This window comes from Typopeltis vanoorti, chromosome 13 (assembly GCF_054136105.1).
Source record: "Typopeltis vanoorti isolate ZY-2024b chromosome 13, IOZ_Tvanoo_1.0, whole genome shotgun sequence".
Taxonomy (NCBI): Eukaryota; Metazoa; Arthropoda; class Arachnida; order Uropygi; family Thelyphonidae; genus Typopeltis; species Typopeltis vanoorti.
In genome coordinates, this window is record NC_143561.1 from 81,124,489 (window position 1) to 81,144,177 (window position 19,689).

The 19,689-nt window shown below is 36.8% G+C and overlaps 1 protein-coding gene across 3 annotated transcripts in view; it reads left to right on the forward strand.

Moving 5' to 3' along the window:
• The window catches only part of didum (dilute class unconventional myosin), a 696,374-nt gene that overhangs the window by 196,273 nt on the left and 480,412 nt on the right, over positions 1-19,689 (forward strand). For all 3 annotated transcript variants that reach the window (XM_090402302.1, XM_090402303.1, XM_090402304.1), the window contains one exon: positions 11,344-11,475. In XM_090402302.1, the coding sequence (XP_090258428.1) occupies positions 11,344-11,475 (132 nt within the window). The remainder of the gene's footprint in view (positions 1-11,343; positions 11,476-19,689) is intronic.

Consider the following 19,689-nt stretch of genomic DNA (forward strand, 5'->3'; position numbering starts at 1 on the left):
CTGAGGGTCTTATTTTGTCTCAAGTTTACAATGCAGATGAGACTGGCCTGTTCTATCATGCTGTTCCCAAAAATACCATCGCAAACAAACATGAGATTAGCACACCTGGCTGCAAATTAAACAAGGAGTGCATTTCAGCCCTACTTTGTGCTAATGCCAATGACTCACATCGCTTCAAGCCAATGGTAGTCAGAAGAGCACGAAAGCCTCACGCTTTGAAGAATGTTATGAACCAGCTGCCTGTCATCTATTTCAGCTCAAGGAATGCCCGGTTTACAAGTGACATTTTTTCCGACTGGTTTTTCAATCACTTTTCAATCATACCTGAAGTTCAAAACTACCAAGAAGAGGTCCTGAAAATCTCTCCTGAAGATGTAAAAGCTGTTTTACTTCTTGATAATGCATCAGCCCATCCTAATGCTGAGAAGTTGATTAGTAGGAATGGAAGAATAAAATGTATCTTCCTCCAAACACCATATCTACAATACAGCCTATAGATCAGGGAGTCATTGTTGCCTGCAAGAGGTTGTATAAGAAGAAGTTTCTTGAAGAGGTTATGGTTGTCTTGGAGAACGAAAGCAATCCCAAAGAAGATAAAAGAGGATCCAGGACACTTCAAAATTTGCATGCATACAATATCAAGTCTTCCATCTTTAATTTTGCTGCTGCTTGGAAGGAGATAAGGACTACAACATTGGTTAATGGCTGGACCATGTTACTGAACTGGAGTGGAATACAATTTCAGAGGTTTTGAAACCTCTGATTTCTGTGAAACTTTGATGCAAGCTGGTGATAATGTTAGTTAGAATGACATTGAACAATGGCTAGACATCGACGAGAGCGACCCAGGCTACCAAATTCTCAGCCAGGAAGAAACTGCTGAAGATGTTCTACAGGGCGATCAGGAGGTTGACAACAAGGAAGAAGAAGCAGTTCTAGCTGGTCCAAAACTATCGATGGTTAGAGAACACGTTGAAGACATCATCTCATTCATTGACACATCCTCAGATTTAGAGGTGATTGCTTATTATGAACATTTTTGGCAATTTCAATCGTTAATTATTAAGAAACAATATAAAAGTGGAAAGAAACTGAAACTTGATGCATTTGCAAGCCCAATCCTCAGTAAAATGGTACGGAAAATGTTCTCATTAAAATATATTAATACCACTGAAAGTGTTTTATTTTCAAAACTATTTCGAAGATTCGCGATTTAACTGACTTTTGATTTTACGGACAACTCTTAGCTCCTAATAGTCCGTTAAATCAAGATTTTACTGTCTTGAAGCCTCCTTTATGGAATGGAATAATTTTTGCCTCATTTCACTTTCTTGGGACACTCTTGACCAGAGTTGAGACTGAAGGTAAATAGCCTCATCAAAGTTAATGCCATTTCTCTTATGCATTCTCATAATTTGTGAACTGATATTCCATCTAATCCCACAACTGTATTTTCATTGAGATTCTGCAATATCTTAAGTACTTACGATTCACCAACTTCTATTCTCACATCAGTTCTTGTAACATCTATCACTGCAATATCTTCGCTTGGATGGTAGACCTTTTGTAAAGTGGTCACTTAGTAACTCAACTATTTCATCTACTTTTGTCGTTTGCTACCATCAGCACTGTCATTCTTCCTTTTATTTGCTCAATTCTTTCACTATATGCTTCCATATAGTGAAAGAATTATTTGGGATTTCCTTTGGCCTGCTTGGCTAATTTCTTTTCATATTTTGAGTTTTACCTTCCTTACCATGGTGGTCACCATTCTAGTTTGAGTCTTATTGCTTGTGAGATTGCTGATCACCTTCCTCCTTATATACCCTCTACAACATTTTTTTTTATTGTACTCCGACTTAATGATACTATTCATCCTTCCAACTCCTACCTGATTTTATCCTTTTGACCTTAGGTATACAGTCTGATATCTCCTCTCTTATTCTTGAATTCATTCACACTGCTTGCACTCACAACATCCAGTGGCAATTCATTCGAATCACCCTATGCACCACCCTATGAGAGAAAAATCTAGCCCTCGCCCTCCCCCTTCTTGGTGGCCTTCATTCTCAGCTTCCAAGGATGCCCCCTTGTCCTTTCCCCACCCTCCATAAATTGAAAAATTCCACCAACGAAATCCTGTATGACCCTACCAGAAGGTTGTAAGTCTCAGTCATATCACCCCCTCTTTCTCCTGTTTGCTAGTGTCTGCAGTATGCATCTCAATCTGTTTTCATAATTTTAGAGAATACATTGTGGTTGGTTAGTGATTTTAGTGCTCCTGTAAAATTGGTGATTTTTGTCTGTTTTATTGTGTTTTTCCCTTAGAAAATTAATGTTTTATAGTATACTAGTATACATTTTGGTGTATTTAGTATTTTACCACATTTTATTAAAATATTTCAATAATTAACATACGTTTAAAATTGCCCCAAAAAGGGGCAAGAAATGTAACGCTAAAAAAAGCACCACAGGCAAGGACAAGAGGGTTAGCTCCGTTAACGAGGTAACTAATGATGTGGAGGAGGTTAAATAAAATGAGCAAAATTGAAGCAGATCATCAGAGAGATGATGTGGGATTTGCAAAAAGTTGAGAGGCATTTAAATGAACAGAGGGAGCAAAAGAAAATTAAACAGGAAAATAAGAAACAACAAAGCATGGAAACAGGTAAGTCAGGAAGTAATGGAAATCAGGTAAGTGACGTTGTTAATAAAAAGAAAGAAGTTATTTGGTATAAAAAAACATGCTATTGATGAACGAGTTATAACTTCCAGTTTTTCTGGAGCAAAATTTAAGAATATAAAGGAAGTAATTCAAAATCAGAAAAGAAAAGTAAACAAGATCATAATTGTAGTAGGTACTAACGATTTAACTTGCAATAAGTTCAGTATGAGAAAGGACATGAAAGGTTGGAAGAGGTGAGAGTGAAAAGTGAGGAAATGAAAATCATCAGTATTTTACCTCGCTAAAAATACTGATGATAAAAATGAATTAAGAAGGGCTATGATGGCAAACAATTCGATGCATAGGCTGTTTAGAAGGAACGGATATGAGTTTTTCGATGTGCAGAGTGAGCTTGAGAGAAGATTGGATTTGTATAAAAGGGTTGCCCTACACCTGAGCGCATTTGGTATCAGGAGACCAGAGAAACTAATAACTGGTATGAGACCTAATACAGACAGTCAGGGAAACTAAATTATATAGGGAGGAATGGTGTGAATGTGAGCGTAAGATCAATGGTGTTATATAACTGTGTTAATGACGGTAATGGGCTTTGTCATGAAAATATTGACAAGGAGAGAACGATTTCGGCTTTGTGTTCGTCCACACGGTTTGGACCCATCAAACGTGTGCAGAGATGTCTATATGTATTATGCATTAGAGAAGAATAGAGAACTGCAAGTTGTCCAGTTGTGTCAGGTAGACTGCAGACAAGACTACAAAAGAACAAACAGGTAGATTATTATGTCTGTACATGAATCCTAGGAGTATCAGAAACAAGGGAGTAGACTTTTTTGCCTTAGTCAATATGTTTTGATCTCAGATTGTAGGTATTAATGAGACCTGGCGATCAGAATCAGACATTCTAACTGGTATCGAATGTCAAGGGTACAGTATTTTTAGGAAGGATAGAGAGGATAGGAGAGAAGGGGGCATGCTACTAATGATATCGGATGACTTCAATAGAGTTGAGATCTATGATTGTAGTACTACTACTACTAACAATATTTCATGTGGTAGTGAGTTTGAAGCCATCTGATGTGAGGTGAAATCCGACAAGATCACTTACATAGTGAGGTATTGTTAGAGACCTGGTCGATCAGTTGCTAGTGATGAAGAAATGCATCACCAAATAGAAAAGATGAGTGTGAAAAGAGTAATTATAATGGGAAACTTTAATTACCCAAATATTGATTGTTTAGCAGTAGAATCTCATGAGAAGAATGAAAATGTATTTATGGAGCTGTTGCAGAACAACTTCCTCAAGCAGCATGTGACAGAAGGAACTCAAGGTCAAAGAGTGTTAGATTTGATTATAGTGTCAGAGGGTGTTTCAGTTAAAGACGTAACTATTCTGCCCCTCCAGTTGGTGACAGTGATCATGCAGTACTCACTTGGGAAGTGACTAAGTCTGTGAATGTTCCATTCAAAAAAGGTTACATGATGAACAACAAACCAGGAAATTTATGACCAGCTGAGGAATATACTGAGTTCAGTGGAATGGGATTGGTTGCTGGAACGAAAGAATGTTGACATTGCATGGGAAGCATTTAAACAATACTTAAATGATGCAATATCAGAATGTGTCCTGAGAGTTCAAAGAATAAATAGGGTAAGAGTCAAATGGATGTGTAATCTTATTAAACAAGAGATTCGTAAGAAAAGGACGAAGTGAAAGGAAACCATGTGCATAAGAATGACGTCAGTTTGAATGTTATAAAAAGCAGGCTAGAATAGTCACAAGTATTGGTTTGGAAAGCAAAGTCTGAGTATGAAAACAAACTGGCTCCGTGTGCTAAAGACAACCCACAAGAATTCGATCGATATGCTGCAAGTAAAAGAAAGAATGAATATGAAATAATAACTCTTCTAAATCTAGATGGCGTGAGGGTTACAGATGCAGAAGAGGTTGTTCAGCTAATGCATGCCCATTTTGTTAAAAGTTTTCAAACTGATGTAGGCAACATTGACTCACTGCCACCACTTCACTGGATGAAGAAATGCAGGTGTATGAAGATGAAGTATTAGAGCTGTTGCACAAATTGAATAAGAATTCAGCAATATCGACTGATGGAATATCAGCACGTGTGCTAAAAGTGTGTTTAGCTGAACTGGCTATTCCTTTGACCAGTCTGTTTAATATGAGTCTCAGAACAGGGAAGATTCTGCAGTAATGTATGGTAATTCCATTGCACAAAGGTGGTGCAAAGACCGCTGTATCCAACTATCGACCAGTAGTATCTCAGGAGTGGTGGTGAAGATTTTGAAAAAATTGGTTAGGGCTCGCATTCAGAAATGGGTTAACAGTGAACCTCTACTTTGCAATGAATAACATGGGTTTGCTAGGGAAAGATCATGTTTTAGCAACTTGCTCACATTCTATAACAATGTTACCATTGAACTAGACAAGGGGAATGGATACACCATGATACTTTTGGATTTTGCTAAGGCTTTTGACAGAATACAGCATGATAGACTCGCATAAATCGGAGAACATGGGTTTGGGTTATAGAATATTAGCATGGATAAGAGGATGGCTGACTGACAGATATCAAAAAGTGGTATAAGGGGGGGGGGGATGTGAGTCTGCAAGATTTAAGGTAACCAGTGGTGTACCGCAAGGAATAGTGCTTGGTCCACTGTTATTCAATTTTTACATTAATGATGTGAAGGATTTGACAAGACATTCAGCTATTTGCTGATGATGCAAAGGTAGGTAGGATAATCAGGAATGCTGCTGATATGCAGTACTTGCAAAATGATTTGAATAAGCTGGAATTGTGGGCATGAGAAAATGGGTGTCAGTTCAATGTCAGTAAATGTAAAGTCATTCACTTCGCCATGATTAGATATCCAATGTCTTATTATATTGGTGGGATTAGGCTAGAAGAAACTGATGAGGCTAGGGATTTTGGAGTGTTAAGAGATAGGAAGGTGAAGTTCAGGGCCATGTAGCAAAGATGAGCGAATACAACTCTAAAGATGATTGCAATGTGAAACGAACATTCACATGTAAAGATAAGTATGCTATTTTGCCTGTTTACAAGGCCTTGATAAGACCTCACTTGGACCATTGTGTACAGTTCTGGTCTCCTGGTTTCCATTGTGATTCTGATATATTGGAGAGAGTACAAAGGAGAGTGTTAAAAATGATATCAGGATTGTGAAATACTGATTATGAAGACTAGCAAACAGGAGAAAGAGGGGGTGATATAATTGATACCTACAAACTTCTGAAAGGGTCATACAGGATTTCAATTTATGGATGGTGGGAAAAGGACTAGATGGATCCTTGGAAGCTGAGAATGAAGGCTTCTAAGAGGGGGATGATGCCTAGATTTTTCTCTCAGAGGGTGGTGCGTAATTGGAATGGATTGCCATTGGATGTTGTGAGTGCAAGCAGTGTGAATTCAAGAATAAGTATGATGGCTGGTATGTGGCCTCCCTTGATGAGCCTCTGACTCCATGGAGGTCTGTCTTAATCATAATAATAATCAGAATTCCACAATCCTGATATCAATTTTATTACTCTCCTTTGTGCTCTCTGCAGTATATCAGAATCACAGCAGAAACCTAGTGAGGTCTTATCAAGGCCTCGTAAAGAGACAAAATGGCATCCTTATTTTTATTTGTAAACATTTATTTCAGCGTTGCAATTATCTTTTTGAGTTGTATTTGCAATCTTTGCTATTTTGCCCCCGAACTTCAACTTCCTATCTAGTAACCCTTCAAGATCCCTAGCCTCATCAGTTTCTTCATGCATAATCTCACCAATATAATGCGACATTGGATATCTAATCATGCCAAAGTGCACGACTTTACATTTGCTGATACTGAATTGACACCCATTTTCCCATGACCATAATTCCAGCCTATTCAAATTATTATTATTTTTTATTATTATTATTTCATAACACCTCCAAGGAATCCAAAGACTCATCGAGGGAGGGCATCTACACTACAATACTTCATCTCTACCACTTCCATCTGTCACCATCACTACACCACCACCACTAGTATTTTTTGTTTGTAAATTGCATGTGTCCTGAAGGCCGATTTGTCAGTATGCAGGATGAAAAACCCGAGTTTCCTAGAGAAAAAACCCTGCTACCTCCGTATGAGATCGGCTAACTCGCCTTCAATTGAAAAAAGCCCACATAAAGTTTCCTCCTGTCATGACGAGAATTGAACTTAGGCTTTTTCCAATCAAAGGGCGCAACGTACCATCGTTCTTCCAGTTGTGCTGTGGAGGCACTTAATCATTCTGTGAGTACTGCCTATCAATAGCATTCCTATCTACAATTGCTATATTTGCAAAATCAGATTTAATAACAGTGGACTAAGCACTGATCCTTGTGGTACACCACTAGTTACCTTTGATGATCTTGCTGACTCACATACCCCATATAACACTTTTTGATATCTGTCAGTCAGCCATCCTCTTATCCATGCTAATATTCTATAACCCAAACCCATATTCTCCAAATTATGGAACAGTCTACTATTCTGTATTCTGTCAAAAGCCTTAGCAAAATCCAAAAGTATCATGGTTTATCTATTCCCTTTGTCTAGTTCAGTGGTAACATTGTTATAGAATGCGAGCAAGTTGCTAAAACATGACCTTCCCTTAGTAAACCCATGTTGCTCATTGCAAAGTAAAGATTCACTGTTAACCCATTTCTGAATGCGAGTCCTAACCAATTTTTCCAAAACTTCACCGCCATTCCTGAGATACTAATTGGTCGATAGTTGGATACATCGGTCTTTGCACCACCCTTGTGCAGTGGAATTACCATACATTCTTTCCATTTTGGCAGAATCTTTCCTGTTCTGAGATTCATATTAAACAGCCTGGTCAAAGGAATAGCCAGTTCAACTGAACACTCTTTTAGCACAAATGCTGATATCCCATTAGTCTCCATTGCTGAATTCTTATTCAATTTGTGCAACAGGTTTAATACCTCGTCCTCATACATCTTTTCTTCACTTGTTTCTTCATTGAGTGATGAGATGGCAGTGATCTCAATGTCGTGTACACCAGGTTGATAGCTTTTAGCAAAATGGGCTCTCATTTGTTGAACAAGCTCTCTTGCATCTATTACCCTCACACGATCTGCAATTGGTAGAGTTATTTTTTCATATTCATTTTTGTTTTTATTTGCAACATATCGATAGAATTCTTTGGAGTTATGTATAGCTTGAAGATCCAGTTTCTTTTCATAGTCAGACTTTGCATTCCATACAACAGTTGTGACTATTGTAGCCTTCTGCTTATAATTTTAATAACGGACATCGTCCTCATGCACACAGTATTCCTTCCACGTCATCCTTTTCTTATGAATCTCTTACTTAATAAGCTTACACATCCATTTGATTCCTAGCCTATTTATTCTTCAAACTCTTGGGACACATTCTGATATCGCATCATTTGAGTATTGTTTAAATGCTTCCCATGCATTGTCAATATTCTTCTCATCCAGCAACCGATCCCATTCCACTAAATATACTGCTCCGTTGGTCATATGGTTGTGCTTTGTAGTTCAGCATGTAACCTTTTCTCAATGGAACATTCATAAACTTAGTCACTTTCCAAGTTATCATCGCATGATCATTGTCACTGAAGAATATTTATGTCTCTATATGAAACGCCCTTTGACACTATAATCAAATCTAACACACTTTAACCTTGAGTTTTTTCAGTCATGTGCTGCTTGAGGAAGTTGTCCTACAACAGCTCAATAATTCAGTTTTATTCTTTTCATGAGATTCTATTGCTACCCAATCAGTATTTGGATAATTAAAGTCTCATATAATGATTACTCTTTTTGCACTCATCTTTTCTATATGGTGATGTATTTCTTCATCACTAGCAACCGATCCACCACATCTGTAACAACACTCCACTATGTAATTGATCTTGTTAAATTCCACCTCACACCAGATGGCTTCAAACTCATTGCCACATGGAATACTGTTAGTAGAGTACTTCAATCCTAGGTCTCAACTCTAACTGGATTCAAGTCATCCAATATCATTAACAGCATGCCCCCCTCCTCTCCTACCCTCTATATCCTTCCTAAGAATAGTGTATCCTTTAGACTCAATACCAGTTAGTATGTCTTATTCTGATAGTCAGGTCTCACTAATGCCTACAATCTGAGGTCTCACCTTATTGACTAAGACAACAAATTCAACTCCTTTGTTTCTGATACTCCTAGCATTCGTGTACTTACATAATAGTCGACCTGCATGTTCTTTTGTATACTCTTGTCTGCAGTCTGCATTACACAGTTGGATAACTTGCAGATCGCTATTCTTCTCTAGTGCCTTATACATGTAAACAACTTTGCACATGTTTGATGGGTCCAAACCAGACGAAAATAAAGTTGAAATCATTCTCTCTCTCTCTCGTCAACATTTCCATTACAAAGCCCATTCCTGTCATTAACACAGTCATATAACATTACTTACATTCACATTTTCACCATTCCTCCCTTTATAATTTAGTTTCCCTGACTCTCTCTCTCTCTGTTAGGTCTCATATCAGTTATTAGTTTTTCTAGACTCTTGATACCAAACACATTCAGGTGTAATCCTTCCCTTAAACTCAGTTCACACATCTAAAAACTCGCAACCATTCCTTCTACACAGCCTATGCATTGAATCGTTTGCCATCGTAGTCCTTAATTCATTTTTATCATATGGAGGTAAAATGCTGATGATTTTCTCTTTCTCATTCTTCACCTTTGCCTCTTCCAACAACCCTTTCATGTCCTCTGTCGTACTGAACTATCACAAGTTAACTCATTAGTACCTACTACAATTATGATCTCATTTAGTTTTCTTTTCTGTTTTTGAATTGCTTCCTTTATTTTCTTAATTTTCATTCCAGGAAAACTCAGAGTTATAACTTGCTCGTTAATAGCATGTTTTATTATAGAGTCACCATACCAAATAACTTCTTTCTTTTGATTAACAACTTCACTTGCCTGATTTCCATTACTTCCTGAGTTACCTGTTTCCATGCTTTGTTGTTTCTTATTTTCCTGTTTAATTTTCTTTTTCTCCCTATGCTCGTTTAAACTCCTCTTGACTTTTTCTAATTCCTGCAAGATCTCTCTCTCTCTCTGATGATTGGTTCAATTTTGCTGTTTTTTAGGTTAATTCATTTTAATTAACCTCCTCCACATCTCCAATAACCTTTTTAGTTTTGCTAGCCTTCTTGTTCTCGTCCCCGGTGCTCTTAGCATTACGTTTCATGTGTATTTTTGGTGCCATTTTAAAGTTATACTTATTTTTGATAAATCTTCATAGAAATATGTTTTAAAATACTAAATACACTAAACACCATAAAATCTACACCAATATACTATAAAAACTAATTTTCTAAGGGAAAAACAATAAAACAGACAAAAATCACCAATTTTACGCGAGCACTAAATTCACCAACCAACCACAATATATCCTCAAATCAATCCTCCATGACATGACTTTGCATGAAATCCTCTGCACACATTCTAGTTACTGATCTGAGTCTCATGCTTGAAAGTACCCAACATATTGTGATCAGTGATTAGAGGGAGTCTCAATAGATTACGCTATGGTCAGTGTTTTTCTGAGTATGAAACCCAAACCAGTACCTAGACCAAATCAGCTGCAGATATGATGCTCACATCTTACCTGAATGGTAAATCATAGGAAGCAGTGGCTGCATAGTCTTATTGGTTGCTTTAATGCCTCCACTCTATTGGCCTTATTGCCATAGTCAGTGATGCACCCAGAGGCAGTTCCAAAGGGACCTGGCCCCACCCCAAAGAAAAGCAAAAAAAATCACTAGAAAATTTTCCAAAAATCTTTTCCTAATTAAAATTAATTTTTTAAAATTAAGTTGTGTCATGTCTTCTATTTCTATATTACTTATGAATTAGCGATCATTGCAGATGCTCAGTCATAGGTCATATGCGATACGTAGTGTGTATTCTCAAATCATGTACTCAACTCGCAGTAACTTTTTTTTATGGAAATTTAGCTCATGACACCAATAGCAGAACAGCATTAAAAATAGATATTAATCATGGCATTAATCTTTGGAAACACAGAAGTAAAGCAAAACATATGTAAAAGCACTATACTTATTTAAATGGGATGACAGATAAAAGATTTGTAAAGCATGTATTTGAAATAATTATGGTAAGGAGGCCTTGAGAATGACAGATGCAGATGGAATGATGCATTTAAAATCTTTAGACTAATCACATAAAGATATAATAAAATAATTGAACAATCTGGAATAATATTGTTAATAAAAATAAAGTGATGAAATCTTGATTTGTTATTGGATTATCACAGCATACTGTATTATGTGGTGTGTGTCCAGAGTTGATATATTCTGGTATCTTCTAAATTCTGTAGAAAAAGAAAAATAATTCCTTTTTAAAAATACAAATTATTAATATGAATTCTTGTTCCACTTTCACCTGAATTTGATTCTTATTTTAAACTGAATTTAGTTTAGATGCCATTATAAAGTGATCTGTATGCGTCCTAAGATAAATAAATTGTACATAAGTATATAATGTGTGTGGTAGCCAAAATAAAGATATAAATTGTTTGTTTTTTAGCCAGATGATCCTCATTTAGTCATCATGACATATCTCTTAGGAATTGACTGTGATCAAATGAGCACATGGTTATGCAACCGAAAAATACAGAGCATGCGGGAAGTATTTACAAAACCTATGAGGTTAGATGAGGTAAAGTTTATAAAAAAAAAACTTTCTACTAAATGTGAAATTAGATTACTACATCTGCATTCATAAACACATATTTGTTTGTATATCATTGCAAAATGTGAAATGTACATACATGCAAGTTTCTCGAGAAACAGTGGTAATACAGAGACTGACAAGACAGCTTCCTCTACTAGCTGTGTGTTCTGCATATCTGCTACTTCATGCTACTGCAAGCCATTTTATTAAAGTCTTGTGTGTTATTGTCAAACTATCTCATTTGGACTTGCCTCTTTTCCTAACATCTTCTGGATCACTCACCATAATCTTGTTAAGTGAGTGTTGTGCAAATCATCAAAGCCCTTTCCTTACACAGGACAGTGTTGAGAGGCAACTGGTAATTTCTCTGATGAATCTCATCATAGTTTGAAAAGCCAAACCATTTCACTCCCAAAATATTCTTAAACATTGTTGATTAAAGCATTGTCTCTTATTATCACTGTTTCACTCTGTCCTGATCTCAGCTCCATTACACATAAGATTGTAAGAAATTTAAGATTGTAAATTGCAAGTTTCAGTTTTATTGCTATTTCATTGTTATTTTCATATTTTTCTTCTAAACACTCCAGAAGCCATTCCTTATCTTTTGTACTTTATTCGTAACCTCATCAGTATCGGTTATGCAGCTACCAAAATAAATGAAGTGAGTGACTTGCTTTATAGCACTTCCTTTAAGAATGACAAAGAAATCATCTGTGTCACTTGTTTTTACTTCACTTGTTTCACTTGTTACTTTTTTTCAACATTAATAATCAAATCTAGTTCACTCCAAGAATCAACTACAACAGTAAAGGAGTCCATTTTTCTTGCATTATATAGCAGTATGACCATATCATTAGCATAATCCAAATCTGATACTCTTAAGATTCTTAGACAACATTGCTCACCTTCCCTTGCAAACAAGATTAAACAGAAAAAGTGAAATGACATATTATGTTTTACTGAAGTTATTTTAAATCATTCACTATATGCCATATGCTTTATCCGTTTTAATACAAGCCTCACTGTTACCATATAAAGTAGTGATAATGACAATGAGTTTGTCAGATGTTTCATAAGTTCTTACAATCCTCATCAATTTTGCCTGTGAACTAATTCAAAAGTTTTATTTGTTTTTATTATTTTTTTAAGTCAAATCAAGTAACCACAAGTTTCTGAAATGCTAAACATTTTTCATGTATCTGGAAGAAATAGCAGAATATGAAAAGACAAAAAAACAAAAAGCAGGGATAAGATCCGTTTTATGCATTGTAAATTCCTTAAGTCAATTACCAGTTACGTATTACCAACGTATAAGCCTTGCTACAAGAACAAGGATAACAGGGAAGAGTTTGTATGGAGACTATGATAAGAGGAGTGCCTAAGAGCATGACAAAATCATGTTTCCCTGGAGCAAAAGTTAAGAATGTTAGTGAATCTGTTAAGATGCAGAGAGAGAGAGAGAGAGAAATGAAAGAATTATTTTGAGAGGGATAAATGATCAAACAGGTGACAAGTGTAGCATATGAGAAGATATGAAGGATTGATGGTATAAGCAAATAAGGGTAAGAGCATAATGTTGTTATTCTGCATCCACAGTGAGACAGAGGTGAGTTGAGAAGAATGCTATGATTGAAAATGAATCAAAGCATGGATTGTGCATTTGCATTTTCTGGATAATGGAGGGAATTCAGTGGATGAAAGGAAAGGTTGATGGTTTACATTTGAATGGTTTTAGTTAGGTGTCTAGACAGGAGGTACTTTCTTTAGTGGGAGTTTAGAGTGAAGAGTCAGAGAATCTAGTTTTTTTGGCAGGTGAGGTGGGGTGCAAGTGTGTGTGTGTGTGTGTGTGTGTGTGTGTGTGAGAGAGAGAGAGTGAGAGAGAGAGAAAGATATGGCATCCTTATCTCTATGATTAAAAGATACTGAGTGTAATTCAACATTCTTTTAATCCTGATCCTGAAATTCACTGGTATAGTCAATACAAGGTGTGAGGGAGGTTGTGGGATAAAGAGGACCTACAATTTTATATATACTAATGCCAGAAGCATTCAGAATAAAGGAGAGGAATTTTTTTGCTTTGGTTTATTCAAGTCAAAATTTATAGGCATTAGTTAGTTAGACTTGGTTGAGAGGAATAAGAATTGAAGTCAAAAAGAGTATAAGTTCGACAGATGCAGAGGGAAGTTTTCTGATGTATGAGACAATTCAACAGGATGAAATACACTCAGTGGACAAAACATTAGAGATGGGGGTGAAGGGAAGTTGACACTGGCATCCCCCATGCAGAGTGAAACGTACCCAAACCGAATGCAGGTAGTAAATAGACAGACATCAGGGCTTCCCAACATTTTATCACAATTGATGAACATGGGTAAATGTGGTGACCTTAGTGACTTTGATCATGGACGTATTATCAGCACAAGACAGATGGGTCATTCTATTGCCCAAATGGCAAGAACCCTAGGGTTTGCAAGGATAATTGTATAAAGGATCTGCTACGAGTAGATACCATCAACAGTACCATCAACAGATGTACCAGCGAGTAAGTGGTGGCCAACCACATGGCATTGATGAGCGGAGTCGACGTGAACTGTCCAGGCTCATACAGACCAACTGCAGGGCAATGGTGGCACAAATCACATCCAGTTGCAATGTTAGAGATCCAAGCAGCATCGGTATGCAAATGGTATGGCATACTCTGGGCTATGCAGGCCGACACCCTAATCATGTACTATTGTTGACAGCTCGTCATCGGGCACTGCACCTTGCCTCGTGTTGAGACCATCAAAACTGGACCTCTGCAGAGTGGATAAGAGTCATGTGATCTGATAAATCCTGTTATCAGTTGTACCAAGCTGTGGGTGTGGTGTCGACAGCATGAATCTATGGCCTCATCATGCCAGGTTGGCACTGTGATGGTTTCAGGAGCCTTCTAATGTGATGCATTAGATCCCTTAGTGTAGAGTAAGACATCAGATCCATGTATTCAGGAATGATGTCTAAGGTGCAGTTGTGGACAGTGTTGCAGCAGGCTTGGCTGGAATTACCTCCAACCTTCCAGCATCTGGTGGAGTCAGTGCTGTTATTTGTGCTAGAGTAGGTCCAACACACTATTAGCTAGGTATCTCTAATGTTTTGTCCATTGAGTATATATAGTTGGTTGCTGCTATGGGCCAAGAAGGTGCAAGGGAGATTGTGGGTGGCATGCATCAACAAATCAGCATGAGCACAGAACAAGTATTTATTATGGAAGACTTCAATTATGAGGATATTTACTGGATGGAGAAATAGTTACAGAGAAGGAAGAAAATAGAATTTATACAGTTGCTAAGAGATAATTACTTGAGACAGCATGTAATGGAGGTGAATTGGGGATTTGAAAGTTCTGGATTTAGTGATAGTGATAGAGAACTTATCATAACCAAGGTAGCTACATTCCATCTGACTGGGGACAGTGATCATGCAGTCTTGACATCGGAGATTGTCAGACATTTTCACTTAAAAAGTGTATGTAGAATTACAGAGCAGGTTGTGACCAGCTGAGATGATAGTTAGAGTGGTGCAAGAGCATAACAGTCTGAAAGAGAAAGCTGCTAGTTGTGCATGTGATGAGATGGTCCAGGGGTGTTTGAAGAAGCAATATCAGACTCTATGTTCAGAGTTAGGAGGATAAATCAGGTAGGAATTAATGAATGGGTAGCATCAGGCAGCATGGGTTGGGGAGGGGGAGGGTTGTGGAAGGTATATATAAGGGAGAGGTGATGTGTAAGCTCATGAACAATTCAAAGCACAGGTGTTTTTGGTAAGTATTTAGGTAGTGACTATTTATGGTAAGGAAGGCAAAAGCAGATTATGAGAGGAAGCTAACCAAAACAAATGAAACACAAAATTGCAGACAGCATTATAAACCATAGAACCAAAATTTCTACTAATCTGGTTGAAAGTACATCCATATCTAACCAGACTGTTCTGATAGTGTACATACGAGGGTGATCTAAAAAGTTCTTGGGCCTAACAATGGAAAAATGAATTTATAATTACAGAATTATTTTTATTTTTCAACATAATCTCCCTTAAGACTAATACATTTATTCCAACGATGCTCCAGTGCCATTATCCCGTCCCCATAGTGGTTCTCAGTAAGATCTGCAAAATACCCCTCTACAGCTGCAATCACCTCTTGATTCTAAGAAAAATGCTGACCAGCAAGGAAGAGTTTTAGTTTTGGGAAGAGACAAAAGTCAGAGGGAGCCAAATCTGGGGAATAGGGTTGATGTTCCAACAATTCATAGTGCAGATCCCTTAATTTTCCCATTGCCAAAACACCTTTGTGGGCAGGTGCATTGTCCTGATGAAAGATGATTTTTTTTCTTCTGCAAACTGGGTTTTTCTCACAAATTTTTTCATCTAGTCTGGTTAAAAGATCGGAATAGTATTTCTCAGTTATTGTTTTATCCTTTTCTAGATAATTAATTAACAAAATGCCTTCATGACCTTCCTTGCTGATGGAACTGACTTCGTCATTACACACGAGAATCCAAGTCTCATCCATAATAATAAATCGATGCACAAAATCAGTTTTATTCTTGTTAAAATGCTCCAAGCACTGTTCAGAGATTTTCATGCGAGTGTGTTTTTTGATCTGCTGTGAGCAAGTGTGACACCCATCTTGCGCAAAGTTTTTTCATTTGCAATTCTTCATGCAAAATATATCCTATACATTCTTTTGAAATGCCTATAATCTCAGCAATTTCATGCACTTTGACTTGCTCATCATCCAATACCATATCATACTTGATCAATGATTTCTGGTGTTGTTACACTTTTTGGACATCCTTCACGTGGATCATCTTCAAGGCTGGTATGGCCACGTCAAAACTTGGCAGCCCATTTCTTAATTGTCGAAAACAAAGTAGAAGAATGCCCATAAATTTTTATGAACTTCAAATGAATTTCTTTTGGCGTTAAACTTTCTTTTACAAAGAATTTTATAACCACATGATACTCAATTTTATCCATTTCAAGGGATATGGAGAACAATTTTGCTTCAGAGAGCTATATAAAACAAACTACTTGATAGAATTACTTGCAATTTCACATAGATGCTTATGGCGGATGCACCAACTTCTATCAAGGTTCTAATATGGTTCTCAGCTTCAACCATAGATGTTGCCATCTATGGTTGAAGCTGAGAACTTTTCAGACCACCCTTGCACAATAAATGGTGGTTACAACTCTATTCTTTGACTTAATTCAATTAGAAAGCGACAAAGCAATGGACATTAAGAACTTGCTTATGAAGTGTCTTGAAAAGCACGGTCTGAAAAAAAAAAAGAAATTCTGCAGGAAATTCTAATTGGATTATGTACAGATGGGGCCTCAGTTATGCTAGGGAAGCAAGCAGGTTTGGCAACGTTGATGAAAGAAGATTTTCCAACAATTTTAACATGCCACTGTATAAATCATTACTAAGAACTTGCTGTGCATGATTCTTTGAAAGATGTTCTGACAACAAATCATTTTGTGATGTTTCTTGATAAGGTATATTCAACTTTTAGTATGTCTCCAAAGAACTTACATGAACTAAGGAAATGTGCAGAACAGTTGTTCTGCAGTCTCACCAAAGTGGGAAAGATGTTGTCAACTTGTTGGGTTGCATCAAGTTTTCAGGCTGTGAATTCTATTTGGAATAACTATGCATCATTACACAGTTTCATTACACATGCAGCTCATAGCCGGTAAACTTGAAGAAACGTACTTCATAAACAATTTAGAAATAATGATGGATGAGTTATCTGAACTTTCTAGCCTCTCAGAATCCTTGCAAAAACAAACTTTGACGTTATTTAGAGCAAACCAACTCCTGCACAGAACAAGAAAAGTATTTAAAGGTTACAAAGAAAGATGAGGTATTTACTGGAGGGAAGTTCAGATAGCTATAGAAGCAGATCGATTCAGAGGAGTTCCCTTGAAAGTATCTGCAGATAGGAAAAACAGAATGGAAATAAATAAAGGACAATTTTGTGAGAGTATAATCACAAATTTGACAATTCGGTGCATGACAGATAAGGACACAAAGTACTCAAAAATAATGGAAGTAGTTTTACCTGAGCATTGGCCGGATGATATTGCCGTGGACTATGATGAACAAGAATTGAAAGATCTGATTTGTTTTCTCTGTGTTATCGTGAGGTCATTCAATCTTATAGGGATTTTAAGCACAGTGGAGGTAAGCATGTGTCAGACACCATGAAGAAACTTCTGAAGTGTGTTGAAACAATACCAGTGAGCAATGCAGAGTGCGAGTGGGGGTTCAGCATTTTGAGTAATATTGTGACACCAACAAGAAATACATTCATGTTTAAAAATGTCTCATCTTTGCTGACAGTAAATAGTTGTGGTCCACCAATTTCCCAGTGGGATCCTCTTCCATATGTTAAACACTGGATGTCCCAAAGAAGAAACAGTGTCTTGTTTATTGTAAAAAGAGACTTGATGCAGAGGCAGACAAATCAAAGTAAGTCTTGTGGAAACTGTTGTAGACCCCCTGCAACTGTTAACTAAGGGTAAGCCCCGATATTTTTGTGCACTTCCCTGTACATTTCACTAGTTATATTTGAAATTTAATTTACTCACTACATATGAGTAAATGCATATGCTTGTCTAACTTCATCTTTAAAAAGTACACTATTATTTTACATTTTATAGCATATGCATTCAAATATCAATAAGGCAATAATTGTTCAATGTTTCCACAGTCTAAATAAGTTAAATTAGAAATTTACTAAGGAATTAGAGTTATTTATTTCATCATTATTGTATTTCCATTTTTTTTTTCTTTTCTGCATTTACGTAACAAGCTGAATAGGCCTGCTGGTTTTTCATTGCTCATATAACCTAATGTTATATTAAATTGAATTATCTTTTAATATTTTAGAAGTATTATATTAATTTGTAATTTTATATTTATATCTGTGTCCGCATGGTTAGCTTAGTGGCTGTGCGCTTAGCAACCATATACCTGGGGAAGGAGTGTCCTAGGTTCAATTCCTGTCGGAGACGTGAGGAGCTATTCCTCAGCCATAGCCAAGTTAGCTGGTCTTGGGCGCAGGCAGTAGGGTTTTCCCCCCAGTTCAGTTGGAGTTTTTTAATCCTGCAAGCAAGCAAACCGGTCCCATGAACACACATGGGCTACAGTCATGAATGCAGCAGAAGAGTGGCGTGCTGGCTGCATTATTTCGCCATGACTCCTCATTAGGAGGAGACTCAACCCATCTGAAGCAGATGGAAAGGAGAGATAGATATTTGTATCTGTATTTTTATTTAATGTTTCTGGTGATGTGGAAGAGAAGGCCTGATGGCTTTAACTCCACCAGAATAAATAAAAAAATAAATAAAATTTAAAAAATGTTGCGACAATCTAGCAATAGCCTGACATTTATGATCCTTACTTTAAGGGCCCCTGGAAGCTTATTCTTTTAGAATTTAACCACTGGATTACTTAGATAAAGAAACACACCGACAAGCGGGATAGGAAGGTTATTATTTCTCTTGACTGTATGTTTAGATGGTAAATCTTAACATGAGCTTGAAGCTCATGTTAAGATTTAATGTAATGAAAACATCACAGTGAAAGAATTTAATACAGGTTTATAGTGGTTTCACTGGTTTTTCTTTGTCACAAGAGATATCATCTGAGATACAAAAATTATATAAACACACACAACTTTGGGCTTATGGTCTAAGATATTAGACTAAGAAACGTCATCCTTTGTGGACACTAGTAGGCAGCCTTGGTTTGCCTACTAGTGCCAAATTTGTAATATTTGTAATGTTTGTGTTTTTCTGTGGTGAAAGACAGTTTTTTACCATTTGTTTCTGCAAGGTATCTAAGGCATAGTTATCTAGCCATTATTGTGAAAGCAGGTATTAAAGATGGATGTTGGCATATCTTCCAGTTTGAATATAATAGGATAGGTAACATGAACCAGGAACATTTTTATACACCTGGAACTGATAAGAAAGGAGGTAATTCTAGCTATTTTTCCTTGAGGTACTCCAGATCTAGTGAATAACAATAATATTACTATAATCTGTATGTTTAGTGGGATGTGATGTGAGATGCACAGGAATGTGTATTCTGTTAATTTTTTGCATTGTAGCCACTGGATAGGAAAGTGTAACAAATTTCATCTG